Genomic DNA, 21,129 nt, shown 5'->3' on the forward strand with positions numbered 1-21,129 from the left:
ATGGGCCAGTACCCCAGTCAAACCCGTTAGTAGTCCATCCAAATATTGGCCATTAGTATCAAATGTCCATGTAAACCCCAGTAGCAGTCTCTCTTAGCCTTTCTCTTGTCCATGACGAGTGTCTTAAACACAGTCGTATGATAAACATAGTCCCAAATGGCACCCTATTCAATACATAGTGCATTACTTTTGACCAGGGCCCATACTGCACCTATACAGTAGACCCTACGCTCCTATACAGTATGAACACCAGTAGATGAAGTTGAATAGGATATAGGAGCCAGGGAATAACATCCTGGAGTACTTGTCGATGGCATGTGTATTCTGGATGATTTTGAGGGCCCGGATACCTTTCTTCTTGGTGGTTGTGGACTCGCTACTGACAGACAGGTGGACCACTATGTGCTCCCCAGGAGTCTGCTTCTCGTCCATCACCTCATGTGGCATCTCCACATCCTCCTCGGACACCATAGTTCCTGAGGTGTAGCCGGCCAGGCTGTGGGTGTCCGCCTCGCTGTAGTTCCCGTCTAATATCATGGTCCTGGTCTGGGACATGCCACAGGTGCAGGGCAGCGACTGCAGGAAAGGAGAGAAGGTAAGGGAAGGACCGAGGTTATGGCAGGAAAAAATTATCTAAACTAACTTGAGATGCATGCCTGTCATTTTTTAATCATGCATGTCAATGAGACATTTGACCAAACATGCATGTGTTAAGTTAGGCCGTAAAGAAGAGGAAGTAACGTGTCAGCAGTGTCTCGCAGTCCAACCGAATTGCAGGAAATTAAGAGCAAACTGTATTCACAAGAGATATTCAGTTACTCTTCAAAAATTGTCTTAGATGCACAGTACTATGGTAGCATCTCATTACCTGTGACCTGGCCCTCTCTCTTATCTCGTCTCTCATCTTACGTTCCCTGCGGTCCTGCACGGTGGACAGGTAGTTGACGGCAGCGTACTCCAGCACGGATAGGAAGACAAACACGAAGCTGACCCACAGGTAGATGTCCACAGCCTTGATGTAGGACACTCTGGGCATGGAGGCGTTCACTCCAGTAATGATGGTGGACATGGTGAGCACTGTGGTGATACCTGCAGTGGAAAAAAGAAGGAAATAACAAAAGCTCAAGTCTGTTGGTTTAAAAATATATAGTTAAAGTCAGAAGTTTACATACACTTAGGTTGGAGTCATTAAAACTCGTTTTTCAACCATTCCACACATTTCTTGTTAACAAACTATAGTTTTGGCAAGTCGGTTAGGACTTGTGCATGACACAAGTCATTTTTCCAACAATTGTTTACAGACAGATTATTTCACTTTTAATTCACTGTATCACAATTCCAGTGGGTCAGGAGTTTACATACACTAAGTTGACTGTGCCTTTAAACAGCTTGGAAAATTCCAGAAAATAATGTCATGGCTTTAGAAGCTTCTGATAGGCTAATTGACATCATTTGAGTCAATTGGAGGTGTACCTGTGGATGTATTTCAAGGCCTACCTTCAAACTCAGTGGCTCTTTGCTTGACATCATGGGAAAATCTAAAGAAATTAGCCAAGACCTCAGAAAAACAAATTGTAGACCTCCACAAGTCTGGTTCATCCTTGGGAGCAATTTCCAAACGCCTGAAGGTACCACGTTCATCTGTACAAACAATAGTACGCAAGTAGAAACACCATGGGACCACGCAGCAGTCATACCGCTCAGGAAGGAGACACGTTCTGTTTCCTAGAAATGAACGTACTTTGGGGCGAAACGTGCAAATAAAACACAGAACAACAGCAAAGGACCTTGTGAAGATGCTGGAGGAAACGGGTACAAAAGTATCTATATCCACAGTAAAACGAGTCCTATATTGACATAACCAGAAAGGCCGCTCAGGAAGGAAGAAGCCACTGCTCCAAAACCGCCATAAAAAAGCCAGACTACGGTTTGCAACTGCACATGGGGACAAAGATTGTACTTTTTGGAGAAATGTCCTCTGGTCTGATGAAACAAAAGTAGAACTGTTTGGCCATAATGACCATTGTTATGTTTGGAGGAAAAAGGGGAATGCTTGCAAGCCGAAGAACACCATCCCGACCATAAAGCACAGGAGTGGCAGCATCATGTTGTGGGGGTGCTTTGCTGCAGGAGGGACTGGTGCACTTCACAAAATAGACGGCATCATGAGGAAGCGAAATTATGTGGATATATTGACGCAACATCTCAAGACATCAGTCAGGAAGTTAAAGCTTGGTCGCAAACGGGTCTTCCAAATGGACAATGACCCCAAGCATACTTCCAAAGTTGTGGCTCAAGGACTACAAAGTCAAGGTATTGGAGTGGCCATCACAAAGCCCTGACCTCATCCAATAGAAAAGGTGTGGGCAGAACTGAAAAAGCATGTGCGAGCAAGGAGGCCTACAAACTTGACTCCGTTACACCAGCTCTGTCAGGAGGAATGGGCCAAAATTCACCCAACTTATTGTGGGAAGCTTGTGGAAGGCTACCCGAAACGTTTGACCCAAGTTAAACAATTTAAAGGCTATGTTACCAAATACTAATTGAGTGTATGTAAACTTCTGACAAGCTGGGAATGTGATGAAAGATATAAAAGCTAAAATAAGTAATTCTCTCTACTATTATTCTGACATTTCACATTCTTAAAATAAAGTGGTGATCCTAACTGACCTAAGACAGGGAATTCTTACTAGGATTGAATGTCAGGGATTGTGAAACATTTAAACTCAGTTTATTTGGCTAAGGTGTATGTAAACTTCTGACTTCAATTGTATATGGAATGGGGGCTACCAGAATAAGTTCAGACATTTCTATAAGTATCTGAGTATTTTTGAATATGTATTCTTTCTTGTAATCGTACAACACCAATATACCTTCATTAGGTCTGACAAAGAGGGCTTTATTGTTCAAGGCTCGACGCTGAAAACCATTGTGATACTTACACAATACCACCGAATGCCGGAAATTTGACAATGAGGGGAATAAGCAGCGCTAGAGACGACATAAACTGTAACACTTCTGAGCTATTGGTAGCACCACCATAATTTTACCCAGCGAGACGCGGGCTGGGACGGCCCTGCGGTCGATCCAGAAGGACACCCAGGACAGCATGACCATGAGGGTGGCAGGGAAGTAGGTCTGAAGCAGGAAGAAGAAGATGTGTCTCCGCAGGGTGAAGTTGATGTACAGACGATTGTACCAGCCTGTACAGGAGAACACAAAACCAAAGGAAAGTATGGGTCAATAATATCATGGGAATGTCAATGCTTATGATTCCCTCCATGTGGTTATTGTGATGATGACTTAAATGACTGTGTATTGGAGTTTTTAACTCAAATCATGTCATGTAGTGTGGTTGATCCCTGTGCCAATACCTCATTGACCACTGATCGTGATCCCTAATCTTAGTCAATACCTTTAGCTCAACCAAAATTACCCTATTTGTCCGTAACATTGATCTGCCGTCTTAACTGTACTGTACTGCACTGTAATGTACTTTAGTGTACCTGTGCTGCTGTAGAACGCCAGGTGAGAGGTGGTGTGGAACTTCTGGATGAGGAACTGAGAAAGGGAGATACGGTCGTCCGTACTCAAGGACTCATCCCCACTCTTCCAGTACAGCATCAGATCCTCATCCGTATAGGCATCTGGGGAGCACAACAATTTGATATATTCTCCATAATATTGTTCTGTTTGTGTATTTACTGTAGTCAAAAATACTAAATGTTGTGCCCAGTGGGAAAAATCCTAAAAAATAAAAAAAATCCTAACTAGAGATATCATAGGCATTTGAGTACATCTATTGATGTCAAATGGAGATTTCTGTGTGTATCTTAGTTAGGATTCATCCCCTTATTAAAATTGAGAGCGGTTATGACAGTATCAGCCTTAATAGTAGTTGATGACAGTTACTCACAGCTCTCCAGCTCCAGTGAGCAGGTCTGGGTGTCCAAAGGAAAGCGGCTGAAGTCCATGTTACAGGCTGCTGTCACTGTCACCCTGTACAGTAAGGACAACACAGATCCATGATGTGACATCAACTAACCTAAGATTCCCCTATGAGCCTGTTTGCAACACATAAGATTCATTGTAGAGGGTCCGCACTCAAAAAAGTTATTGTATGTGTAACAGTATATCTTTAAACCGTCCCCTCGCCCCGACCTCGGGCGCGAACCAGGGACCCTCTGCACACATCAACAACAGTCACCCACGAAGCGTCGTTACCCATCGCTCCACAAAGGCCGCGGCCCTTGCAGAGCAAGGGGCAACACTACTAATAGGTTTCAGAGTAAGTGACGTAACTGATTGAAACGCTACTAGCGCGTACCCGCTAACTAGCTAGCCATTTCACATCCGTTACACTCACCCCCCTTTCAACCTCCTCCTTTTCCGCAGCAACCAGTGATCCGGGTCAACAGCATCAATGTAACAGTATAACTTTAAACCGTCCCCTCGCCCCGACACGGGCGCGAACCAGGGACCCTCTGCACACATCAACAACTGTCGCCCACGAAGCATCGTTACCCATCGCTCCACAAAGGCCACGGCCCTTGCAGAGCAAGGGGCAATACTACATCTAGGTTTCAGAGCAAGTGACGTAACTGATTGAAACGCTACTAGCGCGTACCCGCTAACTAGCTAGCCATTTCACATCCGTTACATATGCTCGCACAAGATTTTCAAAGTTGTATGGTACTTTCTCTTTTTGCCTTTTGGAATAAATAAATAGCATGACATAACTTTGAAAATCACATTATTGAGTGCGGACTCACTATATACACTGTACGCTGAATCACCTATTTACAACACCAAATGAAGTTGGTCTTTTCTGTTGTCCTTATTATTCCATACAACCAATTCAATACTGATGATAACTATGTAAACTCAGCAGAAAAAGAAACGTCCTCTCACTGTCAACTGTGTTAATTTTCAGAAAACTTAACATGTGTAAATATTTGTATGAACATAAAATTCAACAACTGAGACATAAACTGAACAAGTTCCACAGATGTGACTAACAGAAATGGAATAATGTGTCCCTGAACAAAGGGGGGGTCAAAATCAAAAGAAACAGTCAGTATCTGGTGTGGCCACCAGCTGCGTTAAGTACTGCAGTGCATCTCCTCCTCATGGACTGCACCAGATTTGCCAGTTCTTGCTGTGAGATGTTACCCCACTCTTCCACCAAGGCACCTGCAAGTTCCTGGACATTTCTGAGGGGAATGGCCCTAGCCCTCACCCTCCGATCCAACAGGTCCCAGACATGCTCAATGGGATTGAGATCCGGGCTCTTCGCTGGCCATGGCAGGACATTCCTGTCTTGCAGAAAATCATGCACAGAACGAGCAGTATGGCTCGTGGCATTGTCATGCTGGAGGGTCATGTCAGGATGAGCCTGCAGGAAGGGTACCACATGAGGGAGGAGGATGTCTTCCCTGTAACACACAGCGTTGAGATTGCCTACAATGACAACAAGCTCAGTCCGATGATGCTGTTACACACCGCCCCAGACCATGACGGACCCTCTACCTCCAAATCAATCACGCTCCAGAGTACAGGCCTCGCTGTAGCGCTCATTCCTTCGACGATAAACGTGAATCCGACCATCACCCCTGGTGAGACAAAACCGCGACTCGTCAGTGAAGAGCACTTTTTGCCAGTCCTGTCTGGTCCAGCGACGGTGAGTTTGTGCCCATAGGTGACGTTGTTGCCGGTGATGTCTGGTGAGGACCTGCCTTACAACAGGCCTACAAGCCCTCAGTCCAGCCTCTCTCAGCCTATTGTGGACAGTCTGAGCACTGATGGAGGGATTGTGCGTTCCTGGTGTAACTCGGGCAGTTGCTGTTGCCATCCTGTACCTGTCCCGCAGGTGTGATGTTTGGATGTACTGATCCTGTGCAGGTGTTGTTACACGTGGTCTGCCACTGCGAGGACGATCAGCTGTCTGTCCTGTCTCCCTGTAGAGCTGTCTTAGGCGTCTCACAGTACGGACATTGCAATTTATTGCCCTGGCCACATCTGCAGTCCTCATGCCTCCTTGCAGCATGCCTAAGGCACGTTCACGCAGATGAGCAGAGACCCTGGGCATCTTTCTTTTTGTGTTTTTCATTGTCAGTAGAAAGGCCTCTTTAGTGTCCTAGGTTTTCATAACTGACCTTAATTGCCTACCGTCTGAAAAATGTTAGTGTCTTAACGACCGTTCAACAGGTGCATGTTCATTAATTGGTTATGGTTCATTGAACAAGCATGGGAAACAGTGTTTAAACCCTTTACAATGAAGATCTGTGAAGTTATTTGGATTTTTACAATTATCTTTGAAAGACAGGGTCCTGAAAAAGGGACGTTTCTTTTTTTGCTGAGATGATCTGAAAAAACAGGGCCACTCATGAATAACAATAAACATGTTCTCAACCCATTAGAACACAATTTGTGCATTCAATGTCTGCTGAATGACTTTGGGAAGCATAATAGAACAATCTGGCATAACCAACAACTTAGTAGTACCTTCACATTTTGGCCTAGTTGTCAAAAACAGATTTTTTAAAACATCATCAGCCAGAAGCACATTTCAAATCTTAACAGAAAAAAAAATGCAAATTAATCTTCTTGTCTAGATATCATCATACATCCTGCACAGAACCATGTTACTTTTAATATTAAAAGTTAGGATACTATTAACATTCTAAACTGATTACATTTCATTCTTACATGTCAACAGCTAAATACATAATCCCAGCATTGAGAATTTTAGGAGTCGATCACTTTGTAGCTGGGGAGGCGAATCGTGGCAATGGAAGGCCACAGTGTGTGAAGGCTTTTGCTCCATCCCAGCGCTAGCACAGTGAATTCAAAATGAATTGAAAACGGAATTGACCCCAACCCTGCATGGCATAGAATGACCCATACCATAAAGTTGCGAAATTCCGGTAACTTTACAAAAATTCCCAGGTTTCCAGAAATTCCAGGATTCTGGATTTCCTGCTTATTTCCTTCTCATTCCGGAAATCTTCCAAACAAGATTTCTGGAAAACATGGGTATTTTGGAAAAGTGACCGGACTTTTTCAACCCTGGTCCCCAAAGCATCCCAGACGCACCTCAGGCTGTAGAGGACGTGTCCGTCGGGAAAGACCCTGAGCATGATGTTGTCTGTGGTGGTGTCGTGGATGAAGGATCTCTTGGAGTGGACAAAGAACACATCTGGCACCCAGATCTTCTTCACCAGACGCCCGTCGAATGTCATGCTCTTATTGGTGGAGCTGGTGAAGGTCAGGCGCTCGTCCTTCCAATAGTGTCTCAGGTACAGAGTCATGGTGAAGTCCTATTGGAACAGAGAAGGGGAAAGTTATGCATTGCCCAGTACCCAGGGTGAGTGGACCAATAGAATGGTCTAAAATGTAGAAACTTTGATGCAAAATGAAAGTGCCCAGTGATTGTGCAACCCAATTGTAATCATACATCATACATAACTATGCTACTGTGGTCATAAGGGTTTGAGTTATCCCAATGAGTAAGTTACACAAATCTATGTGGAGCTTTGACTTTGAGAAAAGTGCTACAGTTTATACATGTAAATAGAAATCATCGACCCAGCTGTCAGTGCTTACAGCGCTTTGGGTTTAAATCCTGTTGGGGGTGAAATGAAGTGTAGCCTGAAAGTCAATGGTCAAAGCAGTCTCTTTGATTTCTCTGCAACCTCTCATGCCTCTGGGGTTGAGCTCCACAAACAAAAAGACTCAACTCTCCTCCTCAGTTCTTACCCCTTCCTACTCCTCATCTCCCTCCGCGTACTCCAACTCCTCCCAAAACCCCTTAAAGTAGAGATCATCCCTCTCTCACTCCCTATTTCACCCCTCTCCCTCTCCCATTATGTAATGACTAGCAACAGTTGGGAGTACCCATCATTATGATGACCATCTGCATGGTAAATAAAGACTATCCAAATGTTACAGTCTGTTACATAAGGGATTTACCAGGACAAAAAATACCAACAAAACGTGTCCATTTGGATTCAGGAAGAAATGGCATAAGTGATAATGATGTGGGTAATTTACTATAAGTTTATTTCCACAATGCGCAGTTGGACATTTTTGTGTCATAACTTGGTAGTACAAAAACTGGTTAGCCTTAACCTACCATGTCTACTTCTGAGATGCTGTCCAAGCTTTCCACTTGTACGTCCACTCCGACAGGGATAGCCGGGCCTGAAAAACATATTTGTACAAAAAGATGAAGACTTTTGTATATTTGGGTGCAGAAATAAAGCGCTGGGGAGAAGCAATATTCATTGTGCAGGCCTCTCATTCCTTTATCTCGGTATTATTTCTTATTCCAGCACCGGTATTCTTAAATTGAAGATGTGCACATCACTCTTTTTCTTCCCAAAAACTACAGTATGGCATGTCAGGTGGCACATAGATGGTGATACCTGGTTACAGTGATTGAGCTGTATTCTCCCACAGGCAATTAGGAGAACGATCCGCGTTGAACTTCAAAGCAAAATCATTGCTTGTCGTTGCATTACCTGACTCTACGTCAACAGTGAAGAAGCAACTCTGGGATGCTGGCCTAATAGGCAGAGTTGCAAAGAAAAAAAGCCATCAGACTGGCCAATAAAAAGAAAAGATTAAGAGGGGCAAAAGAACACAGACACTGGACAGAGGAACTCTGCCTAGAAGGCCAGCATCCCGGAGTCGACTCTTCGGTGTTGACGTTGAGACTGGTGTTTTGCGGGTACTATTTAATGAAGCTGCCAGTTGAGGACTTGTGAGGCATCTGTTTCTCAAACTAGACACTAATGTACTTGTCCTCTTGCTCAGTTGTGCACCGGGGCCTCCCACTCTTCTTTCCATTCTGGTTAAAGCTAGTTTTCTCTGTTCTGTGAAGGGAGTCGTACACAGTGTTGTACGAGATCTTTAGTTTCTTGGCAATTTCTTGCATATAATAGCCTTCTTTTCTCACAACAAGTTTAGACTGACGAGTTTCAGAAGAAAGGTCTTTGTTTCTGGCCATTTTGAGCCTGTAATTGACCCCACAAATGCTGATGCTCCAGATACTCAACAAGTCTAAAGAAGGCCAGTTTTACTGCTTCTTTAATCAGAACAACAGTTTTCAGCTGTGCTAACATAATTGCAAAAGGGTTTTCTAATGATCAATTAGCGTTTTAAAATGATAAACATGGATTAGTTAACACAACGTTCCATTGGAACACAGGAGTGATGGTTGCTGAATATGGGCCTCTGTACGCATATGTAGATATTCCATTACAAATCAGCTGTTTCCAGCTACAATAGTCATTTACAACATTAACAGTGTCTACATTGTATTTCTGATCAATGTGATGTTATTTTAAATGGACAAAAAATGTGCTTTTCTTCCAAAAACAAGGACATTTCTAAGTGACCCCAAGCTTTTGAACGGTAGTGTATTTTGATTTGTTTAACACTTTTTTGGTTACTAAATGATTTCATATGTGTTATTTCATAGTTTGATGTCTTCACTATTATTCAACAATGTAGAAAATAGTACAAATAAAGAAAAAACTTGAATGAGTTGGTATCCAAACTTTTGACTGGTACTGTAAATGGGAGTTTAGTTTAGTACAAATTCCGCTGGCTAAATTATGCAACTGCATTCTGGTACTAAAAGTAGGGCAAGTACCCGAAAAACCTCTGACTGTACTCTGTCTTTCATGTAATGGCCTTGCAGTACCTCTGTTCCACCCACAGTGGCAAGCAGTGAGTAACACTTAAATCTGTGTAATTCAATAGAGGACGAAGGCCTATATTCAAATCAAATTTGTCATATGCGCCGAATACAACTGGTGTAGACTATCATAAAATGCTTGCTTACGAGCGCTTACCAACGATGCAGAGTTTAAAAATATTAAATTGTAACACAAGAGGAATTAAATAAAATACACAAGAATGGAGCTATATACCAGTACAAGAGCAATGTACAGATGTCTAATATATAAAGGAAGTCTTGAAATATTGCTCGCCTCAGGTAGAGTACCTCATGATAAGCTGTAGACCACACTATCTACAAAGAGAGTTTTCATTTAGATTTTCCGTAGCCGTCTATTTACCACCACAAACCGATGCTGGCACTAAGACCTCATTGAGCTGTATACGGACATAAGCAAACAAGAAAATGCTCATTCAGATGCGGCGCTCCTAGCGGCCGGGGACCTTCATGTAGGCAAACTTAAATCAGTTTGTCACGTTTACTCCCGCTCCCCCTCTCCGGTGCTCGACGTCGCCAGTTGTCTCATCATTATGCTCACCTGCCACCATCATTACACGTACCTGCGCCTCATGACACTCACCTGGACTCCATCACCTTCCTGATTACCTCCCCTATATCTGTCACTCCCCTTGGTTCTTTCCTCAGTTGTTGACTCTGATTCTGTTCCTGTGTTCTGTACGCTACTCGTGTTTCTTGTTTTGTTTCATTTATGATTAAATTCACTCCCTGTACTTGCTTCCCGACTACCAGCGTTTACGTTACAGAATAACGCCTCACCAAGGGGAAGCAACAGGGATTCATAATATTTTTACTGGTGACGTTGGGTCCAAGTGTCGCTGCCGAAGCAACAGGGATGCCTCAGCTGGCTCGTCAGGCTTCCTTGCCTCGGCTGGCTCGACAGGTTCTCAAGCTCAACGGGTTCTCAAGCCTCGGAGTGTGGTGCCAGGACAACCACCTCTCCCTCAACATGAGCAAGACAAAGGAGCTGATCGTGGACTACAGGAAAAGGATGACTGAAAGCGCCCCCCCTATTCACATTGACGGGGCTGTAGTGGAGCAGGTCGAGAGTTTCAAGTTCTTTGGTGTCCACATCACCAACAAACTATCATGGTCCAAACACACCAAGACAGTCGAGAAGAGGGCACGACAACACCTTCTCCCCCTCAGGAGACTGAAAAGATTTGGCATGGTCCCCAGATCCTCAAAAAGTTCTACAGCTGCACCATCGAGATAATCCTGACCGGTTGCATCACCGCCTGGTATGGCAGCTGCTCGGAGTCCGACCGTAAGACGCTACAGAGGGTAGTGCGTACGGCCCAGCTTCCTGCCATCCAGGACATACATACTAGGCTGTGTCAGAAGAAGGACTAAAAAATTGTCATAGACTCCAGTCACCCAAGTCATAGGCTGTTCTCCCTGCTACCGCACGGCAAGCGGCACCGGAGCGCCAGGTCTAGGTCCAAAAGGCTCCTTAACAGCTTCTACCCCCAAGGCATAAACAATTAATCAAATGGCCACCTGGATCCCTAAACAGAACTTGTTACAGGGAATACTGAATAAAGAGGTTCCCCCTCCCAGGTTCCTAAGCCTGTTTAGGGATCTAAATAGACATTTGAATATGACTGAAGGAGTACAGTTTAAGTTTGTTTACTTTTGAATGTTAGAAGTATATTTTTTTCACCTTTCCCTTCTCCATATTATTTTAGAAATAGTCAAAAAAGTTGACCCTTGCTTTTTGGCTGATTCATTTGTGGTTTCACAGTGGGTGAAAAAAGAGTTGGGTAATGTGGAATCGGTGAGGGTAACCAGAAGTGGTCTAGTAATAATTGTTTGTGTTTCTGTTGGTCAGAGGGAGAATGTGCTTGGAGTAAAACGAATAGGGGCGAAAAGTGAATTGTTTCGTTCTCAAGAAAAGGGTACCAATGAAAGGAGTGATAACTGGGGTAGCAGTAGATATAAACGTTGACCAGCTGAGGGCAAAGATTCCAGGTGTATGTGATGCTCGTCGTTTGATGCGATGCAGACAGGGTGGCGAGAGTGGGGAAACAGAAGGGTCATTGTCTGATCTTTTGAGTTTTGAAGTTGAGTCTTTGCCCGACAAAATGAAGTTAGGATATATAAGTTATCCTGTACGGTGTATGTGCCGAATACATAGAGATGTTACAGGTGTCAAGCTCATGGGCAGTGTGAAGGAGGGAGGGTCCAAGGTGTGACAAATGTGCAGATGGCATGAGACAAAGGAATGTGTAGCATTGTGGAAAGTGGTGGAATGTGTTAATTGTAGGGGTGCCCATGGGGCTGGGGATCAGAAATGTCCCGTGCGAGAGAGGCACGTTGAGGTTTCCAGGGTTAGAGTAGTGCAGAAGTTGTCATATGCTAAGGCAGTGAAGAAAGTAGAGGAAGGTGGGTTAAGGGGGAGGAGTGGTGAGAGTAGTAGAGATATACCAGTACAGAGGGATAGGCCAAAAAGTGATTTAAGTTTCAGTAAGATTGGATTTATAGCAATGGTTATCAACTGTACTGCAGGGATGGGATGGAAGTCGCAGCAAACTGAAGTTGTGGTTGCAGCTGCAGAGAGGTATTTGGGTGTGCGAGACTTGACATCAGAAGAGTTACAGGGTGTGTTAAGTGGTGATGTCCCATCCTTTCAGGATGATGGCATGAGGTAGGAATAAAGACATTTAATTAGCGGAGTAGGGTGGTGTTCATTTTATTTTATATAATGTTGAAATTAGTGAGTGTAGTGTTAGATGGTAGGGCATTTATTTAGTACATTTTTATTCTTCAAGCAAAGTATAATATACAAGCAATATATATACTCCAGTCTAGTAGGTGGCGGAAATGCAACAAATTAGATGCCAACCTCCGTTAAACCTCATAGAAGAACAAGAAGACCGGGGGAAAAATGGCTGAAGCAAACACTGATGTGGTTTGTGCATCTAATGGCGGCGGAATCGAGGAGAAATGGAATATTGTTCAAATAAATGGAAAAAGGAGAAAAGTAGTGCATAGTGCTGAGAATGTCACTTCCTATCTTGTGGGAGAACGATGTATTGATGTGGATGCTTCTACACCTGCATTGCTTGCTGTTTGGGGTTTTAGGCTGGGTTTCTGTACAGCACTTTGAGATATCAGCTGATGTACGAGGGGCTATATAAATAAATTTGATTTGATTTGATCAGCTGGATGGATGTCAAATCTTGAATCCATTTGAGTTATCCAAACTGGTAGAGAGAGTGTTGGGTAAAGTGAAGGCTATGAGGAACACGAGAGGTGGGCTTGTTTAGATTTTTTGTATTTCTGAGGATCAGAAGGAACATGTGTTGCATATCAACCGATTTGAGTTTTAAGTGTCGTGAGTGTCTCTTCAGGAAAGGGCACCCCTCATGGAGGTAATATCTGGAGTTTTGTGGGAAGTTGATACTGCAGAGATAAAAAATATTCCTGGAGTGATTGATGCGTCGGATGAATCGTGTGGTGAATGAAAAAGTGAAGAGGCTATCTGTTCTTTTGTTTTTTGATATGGAGTATCTCCCTACTCAAGAGCAATTGGGATATATACACTACAGAGTCAGAGCTTTTGTTCCAAGACCAATGCAGTGTGATCACTGTAAAGCATTTGGACATATTTCAAGTGTTTGTAGAAAGGAAAAGCCGTCAAGTTGTGGGAAAGATCATATCCTATCTTATAAAAGGAATGAAGATGTGATATGTTGTAACTGTGGTGGGAACCATGAAGCCATGTCTTTAGAATACCCAACAAGGGTGAACGAGAATGAGGTGGCCAAAGTCAGGGCAGTCCAGAGCATGTCATATGCAGAGGCTGTTCAAGGGGGTTGAGGGTTCGAATAGTGGTCCTGAAGAGGTGGTAGGTAGGCCTTCGCTGCAGGGGTTGCCGGTCACCAGCAAGATTCAGATATTTTAAAGGTTAAGAAGGTGGACTTTGTGGCCTTTATAGCTATGGTGATTAATGGCACTGCCAAGGTGGAGAGGAAGTCCAGAAAAATGTTGTTTTGTCACAAGTCGTACCATCCTCTCAGGCCATAGAACCTGAGCAGGGTGATATGGAGATTTGAAGGAAGGAAGAAGTGGGAGTTTTTGTTTTTTTGTCAATGTGTATTTCACCATTAAACCCACAGAAGAAGAAAAATAAGAATAAGATTGGTTTCACTGAGTTTTTAGAAAAATGGGGACGTATTGTATCGCAAAGAATTTCATGTAGGTAGGCTGTGAATGGCCTCACATTCCAGTACAGTAGGTGGCAGTGTATGCACCTTAAATTGGATGCGATCTGCCAACCCAATCCGAAAGAAGAAGGGCACCTTTTTTCATTAAACGTTGGAGGAAATACGTTCCTAGCATGAGAGGAACGTGTTTGCTGTCTTCATAAACACTAGCCAGCTAGCCAACACTAGCCGTGCTGCTGCTCCAGTTTCAACTGTTCTGCCTGCGGCTATGGAACCCTGACCTGTTCACCGGACGTGCTACCTGTCCCAGACCTGCTGTTTTCAACTCTCTAGAGACAGCAAGAGTGGTAGAGATACTCTGAATGATCGGCTATGAAAAGCCAACTGACATTTACTCCTGAGGTGCTGACCTGTTGCACCCTCGACAACCACTCGACAACCACTATTTGACCATGCTGGTCATCTATGAACATTTGAACATCTTGGTCATGTTCTGTTATAATCTCCACCCGGCACAGCCAAAAGAGGACTGGCCCCCCCTTATAGCCTGGTTCCTCTCTAGGTTTCTTCCTAGGTTCTGGCCTTTCTAGGGAGTTTTTCCTAGCCACAGGGAAGGAGAAAGGTTAAAGAAGGATTTTTAAGCCTTGAGAAAATTGAGACATGGATTTTGTATGTGTGCCATTCAAAGGGTGAATGGGCAAGACAAAATATTTAAGTGCCTTTGAATGTCAGGCACACTAGTTTGTGTCAAGAACTGCAATGCTGCTGGGTTTTTCACTCTCAAGTTTCCCGTGTGTATCAAGAATGGTCCACCAGCCAAAGGACATCAAGCCAACTTGATAACTGTGGGAAGCATTGTAGTCAACATGGGCCAGCATCCCTGTGGAACACTTGACACCTTGTAGAGTCCATGCCCCAATGAAATGAGGCTGTTCTGAGGTGAAAAGTGTGTGTGTGTGTGTGTGTGTGTGTGTGTATGTGTGAGGTGCAACTCAATATTAGGAAGATCGTCCGTAATGTTTTGTACACTCAGTGTATACTCCTCACACAATTTGTTTGTGTTGCATATTTGAAATATTTACCTGAATTTTTTACCACCCCACTAAATTTGTCACTACCAAAGCATAGTGAAAAAGTTGCAATAAAGGGAGAACCATGCACAGTAGTGATAATTTTTATCCTTCTATTACAAATTACTTTTAATAATTACTTATGCATCTAATTCATTATTTTAAATGATCACATTTTAGCAGATGCACTTATCCTTGCTCAAGAACATGTCAATAGTCAGCTCGGGGATTCGAACCAGCAACATTTCAGTTAATGGCCCAATGCTCTTAACCTCTAGGCTAACTGCTGCCCCATCACTTTACCCGTCTTTATTCTGGCAAAATTTCTATGTCAAATGGTTTTGTTAAATTTCAGTCTTCTGTAATGTATATAAAGTGTAATATTTGTATGCAAACTCAAAATGTAATACATATATATATCTGACATGGTACAGGTATCTTCTTTTTTTTAAGCCCATACCCATGTGTGTAAGGTGTATACTTTTTATACTTCGTGTAAGACTTAAGACGACCAAGAAACACTCTGTGTGACCCTGATTTAACCCACTGCAGTAAAAAGTTATTAAAGACCGAATTTATTTGGTCTTGAGTGGCCCAACACCAAGACCACTCGAGTAAACAGTACAGTAGAGCACAGTACATTACAGCACATTAAAGACGCCTATGTTTCTGGCAAATATATGTAAATGTTTGGGCTCTTGGAGCATTGGAGCCCCTCTGCTGGCTACACTTTTTCCTGAAGTGTGCACTTGTCCACTACCCACATGGTAGTCCTCTGTAGTTCAGTTGGTATAGCATGGTGCATTCAACTTTAGAATGGAGATAACGCTGCCGCTGCTGTATATTAGATGTTCGGTAGTGACACTTAAAATTACATGAAGATTTATCAACTTGCTAACTAATTTTCTCAAAAATGTTTGCAAACAGACTACTCACCATGTGGCCATGCTGGAGAGGAGTGCAATCCCATCACCTGGTGATATTTGTATGGGTGTGGCTTAAGGCACATTCATTCTACAGTCTTTCAATGTGTGACATCAAAAGAGGGGACAGCATTTATTTTTTTTTTAAAGATTTGTTAAAAATCTACAAATAAACTACAAGATGTTCTATTGAAATAATAGTGTTAAAAAAATCATGAAATGCTTTATTTTCAAACACAGCTCAATAGAAATAAGTGCATAAACAATGTACTATATTATGTACAATGTACTATATTATGTACAATGTACTATATTATGTACAATGTACTATATTATGTACAATGTACTATATACAGTATGTACAATGTTAATTTTATAATATGTTTGTTATTGCCTTGGATTGAAATAAAACATATCATGATGTAAATAACTGTCCTAAGTTTGGAGACTTAACTGTTTTTTTTTATTGTTTTTTGGGGTGGGACTACAATTTGCACCACTTCTGTAGAATGCCCCATGTATGGAGACAGATTCACTCCAGCGAAGACATTATCAGAGAAATTAGTAATCAGAGCTGACATGTTATTTCAGAAGAGGTTGTGATTTGGATTGGCCTGCAAGCTGCTTTTTGATTGTCTGTGATTCAAAATCACTTAATGCGGAACGTCTTCACGTTTTTGCTTCTGAATCTGTCTTCGATTATCAATCAAGACTATCTGAGCTGAGAATAAGATGAGGGCTGCATCCCAAATGGCGCCCCATTCCCATCATAGTGCACTACTTTTGACCAGGACCCATAGGGCATTATATAGACTAGTATATAGTATGCAGTGCCCTATATAGAGAATAGAGTGCCATTTACTGCATATCAAAGTGGCTCTCCGCTCCCTTTTAAGATGCATAGTTATTAGCTTGTCTGTGGAAACAATTATAGGAAAAAAATGATTTGCTATTACATGATGCAATTTCCAATTTCTGTTTGCATCACTGGGTGAAATAAAGGCTTTGGTTAATTGGGATAACTTGCATAGACAATAACTAACCTAAGTGCTAGAGGTTTCACTCTAAGCTACATACATTAACATCATGTGGATAAACTGCATAAATATAGCCAGAGGAAAGATCTGAATCTAAATCTAGAACTGCATGCATTGTGTTTACATTCATCAACGTATCTCTCCTGGGGCATCTGTGATCGGATTAATGTCCATTGGGTAAACAATGCTGGTACATGTTCGAATAAACACCCCCAGGCCTATTAATATATGTGTGTGTGTGTGTGTGTGTGTGTGTGTGTGTGTGTGTGTGTGTGTGTGTGTGTGTGTGTGTGTGTGTGTGTGTGTGTGTGTGTGTGTGTGTGTGTGTGTGTGTGTGTGTGTGTGTGTGTGTAAATCAATTGACAGCATGGTGATGGCTTGTACCTAAAATGTAAATAAAAAAACAACACATGGCAATTCATCTCAACTCATTGAACTAAGTGGTGAATGTAACAGTGCAACAGACTAGATGTCATTATAAGGAGTATTATACTGTCTACAGTCAGAAGCTGTCTGGAGTCAATTTGTATTGAATTATTTAATAGTATGAACTAATGAATAATATTGATATAATATTATAAATAATATTCCAAATCCACATAAAAATATCAAAGGTTTTTAAAGACATCCCGGAGTGATGTCTTTATGCAAACTCCATGCACCTTTGTCAAACGACTTCATGTTGCCCTCTTTTAGTGCTTTGTGGAGCAAACGTCCCAAATGGTACCCTATTCCCAAGTAGTGCATTATGTTTGCATATGATGTGACTGATCACCTCCCTCAGGGCAACTCCATACATCAAATGCAATTTGGATTCAGAACTAACCATTCTACCGAAACAGCCAATTGCTATTTTCTGAAATGCACTAAATCTAAACTGGACATAGGTGGTGAAGTCAGTCTTTTTGTATCTTAAAAGGGCCTTTGATACTGTGAATCATGAGGTCCTCCTATCCAAACTATCCTCCCTTAATGTGTCCACTGAAGTTTTTAGTTGAATGTATTCCTATCTGACAAACAGAAGTCAAAGGGTTCGTTTGGGGGACACTCAGTCGGACTCTCTTTACTATAACATTGGGGTCCCACAAGGGTCAATATTAGGCCCCCTTCTGTTTACATCTATATAAATGATCTCCCACTTGCTTGCCCACAAGTTAACATGCAAATGTATGCAGACGATACAGTTCTGTATATACACTCAAAAAATAGACAACTAGTTGTTAACAAGTTAACTGAAGCTATGGTACATGTTTCTAAATGGATGACTAATTCTTGCCTGCATTTAAATATTTAAATAAGACTGTTTGTAAGTACTTCTCTAAGAAATCCATTGATTATTCCCAATGAGCTGTTCTTGTTAATGTGTCTAACTTCAGGTATCTTGGCGTCATTTTGCACTCCAACTTGACATTTAATAAACATGTGAACAAAGGTGGTTAACACGGTCAAGTTTGGATTATCCAACTTTAGGTTTATAAGACCTTTCCTTCCTCTGGAGGCCGTCAAACTATATAGGCATGGTATGATCTTCTGACATCTGAGATATTGCCTCACATGCTGGTCACAAGCAGGAGCTACTATTCTGAAACCAATTGAATCACTCTACAAACAAACACTTAAGATTTTTGATAACAAACCAAACAGCTACCACCATTGTCATATAATTTACAAACATAATTGATTTAGTCTGGATAGCTTTAAACATTATGTAGATGCAAGCCTTGTCTTTAAGATCCTGCATGGTCTTGGCCCTCCACCCCTACGCCGGCATATCATGCTCAAGGAAAGCACCTCCAGGACAACAAGGGCAGTAACTAGAGGGAATCGTTGTCCCTTTTCGACACAGTAAAATCGGTCAATCTGCCTTCTCTGTTAGAGCTACAATATACTGGAATGCAATGCCCATGGACTTGAGAAGCTGCACTGATTATTATACTTTTAAATTTGATTTGAGAACATGGCTCAAATCTATCCAAACCTGTACACATGAGTTATCTGTGGTTCCTCATATGTAAGACAACAGTTGATGATAGTGTTGTTGTTGTTAGAATTGTTAGGTTCTAATTATTAGAGTAAGAACTCGACGTACACTGTGAAAGCTTAAACCAAGTCTATTCTTCCCAAAGGATCAAACATATTCACACGAGCACTAGTGTTTAACCCTTTCTCCTATGCTGAGTCTCCTCCTACACATCTGAACAGCCAATGCATCTCTGTTGCTAGACAGAACCTTCAGTGATATATGTTCTTCCTCACTTCATAGGACCTGACCTCTGCCCCAAAGTGCTCACTCCTCCCCAACTCATGGCTGTCATGGTGGCTGGTACCAGACTGTGTCTCTTCTCCTCCCAGAGGATCCCTGATGGCTAACAATAACATAGTGACATAACGTAAATGTTATACATTACCCTCTCTCCCTCAGTGACATGAATAAGTATATTTCCTATTCTCAGAACCCAACAGAATTATATATTATTAGATGTAATGTATTTGTATTTTGTATTGTTTGTGTGAGTATTTGTATAGTGGCTGTGTAAAGTCCCTTACCTGCCTGGGGACTACAGGTGCAAATGAGCTTTTGGCTAACCCCGGTACATTTACATGGATGTTGCATTATTGTAATATTGATGTTGATTAATGTGCATTATCCCCTATACATAAATAAATCATGTAGGAAACAAGGTGCCACTTGGGATTCAGCCAAAATCTACTGATCACCCCAAAACTGTTGTTCAGCAAGACGATGTCACTGCTAGTATGATGTACGTTACAGTAATGCTCTTAGTACTACTCAGTACTGTAAGTATTTAGTACTACTCAGTACTGTCTGTGTCCTTTAGTGCCCAACTGAGCCAGCCTGGCAGCACATCTGGTCTGTCTGTTGAGACAGTGTTATGGATGGTAAACAGCTGTCAGCAGAAGTCCCTAGTGCATTATGTGCTAATCCACACTGTCAGCAGGAGGATCCCCTGCCAGTTTAATATGGCCATGATCGTTAGCATCGCCGGCTAGGCATCACTGGCTAGGGTAAGCTAAGGCTAGCAGCTAGCTACAGCAGCTAATACAAATCTAGATGTGATGGCTAGACTAGGGTTAAGGCTACAGCAGATGGCTACGGGTTAAGCCAGCCGTCAGTGAGTATTGCTTAGCCTTGGCGACAATTTTTTTTTTTAATCAAAAACATCCCAGTGGGGGTGGCGATTACTATAGCGTTCCTCCCAAAGGAGTGGACACACTATACACATGGGACAGGACACACACAAATACGCCCACAAAAATACACACACACACACACACACACATAGGACAGGGCACACATATTTTTATTTCACCTTTATTTAACCAGGTAGGCAAGTTGAGAACAAGTTCTCATTTACAATTGCGACCTGGCCAAGATAAAGCAAATCAGTTCGACATACAACAACACAGAGTTACACATGGAGTAAAACAAACATACAGTCAATAATACAGTAGAAAAAGAAGTCTATTTACAATGTGAGCAAATGAGGTGAGATAAGGGAGGTAAAGGCAAAAAAAAGGCAATGGTGGCGAAGTAAATACAATATAGCAAGTTAAACACTGGAATGGTAGATTTGCAGTGGAAGAATGTGCAAAGTAGAGATAGAAATAATGGGGTGCAAAGGAGCAAAATAAATAAATAAATACAGTAGGGGGAGAGGTAGTTGTTTGGGCTAAATTATAGATGGGCTATGTACAGGTGCAGTAATCTGTGAGCTGCTCTGACAGCTGGTGCTTAAAGCTAGTGAGGGAGATAAGTGTTTCCAGTTTCAGAGATTTTTGTAGTTCATTCCAGTCATAGGCAGCAGAGAACTGGAAGGAGAGGCGGCCAAAGGAAGAATTGGTTTTGGGGGTGACTAGAGAGACATACCTGCTGGAGCGCGTGCTACAGGTGGGTGCTGCTATGGTGACCAGCGAGCTGAGATAAGGGGGGACTTTACCTAGCAGGGTCTTGTAGATGACCTGGAGCCAGTGGGTTTGGCGACGAGTATGAAGCGAGGGCCAGCCAACGAGAGCGTACAGGTCGCAGTGGTGGGTAATATATGGGGCTTTGGTGACAAAACGGATGGCACTGTGATAGACTGCATCCAATTTATTGAGTAGGGTATTGGAGGCTATTTTGTAAATAACATCGCCGAAGTCGAGGAT

The 21,129-nt window shown here is 42.4% G+C and overlaps 1 protein-coding gene across 1 annotated transcript in view; it reads right to left on the reverse strand.

The window, feature by feature from the left end:
- Positions 1–225: 225 nt before the first annotated feature.
- The window catches only part of LOC120060056 (gamma-aminobutyric acid receptor subunit rho-2-like), a 29,657-nt gene continuing 8,753 nt past the window's right edge, over positions 226–21,129 (reverse strand). The window contains exons 3-9 of the mRNA XM_039009120.1: positions 8,135–8,202; positions 7,096–7,319; positions 3,917–3,999; positions 3,507–3,647; positions 3,051–3,203; positions 869–1,089; positions 226–576 (exon numbers count right to left, since the gene is read on the reverse strand). Of these exons, the coding sequence (XP_038865048.1) occupies positions 226–576; positions 869–1,089; positions 3,051–3,203; positions 3,507–3,647; positions 3,917–3,999; positions 7,096–7,319; positions 8,135–8,202 (1,241 nt within the window). The remainder of the gene's footprint in view (positions 577–868; positions 1,090–3,050; positions 3,204–3,506; positions 3,648–3,916; positions 4,000–7,095; positions 7,320–8,134; positions 8,203–21,129) is intronic.

The sequence above is a fragment of the Salvelinus namaycush genome, chromosome 15, assembly GCF_016432855.1.
Source record: "Salvelinus namaycush isolate Seneca chromosome 15, SaNama_1.0, whole genome shotgun sequence".
Lineage (NCBI taxonomy): Eukaryota > Metazoa > Chordata > Actinopteri > Salmoniformes > Salmonidae > Salvelinus > Salvelinus namaycush.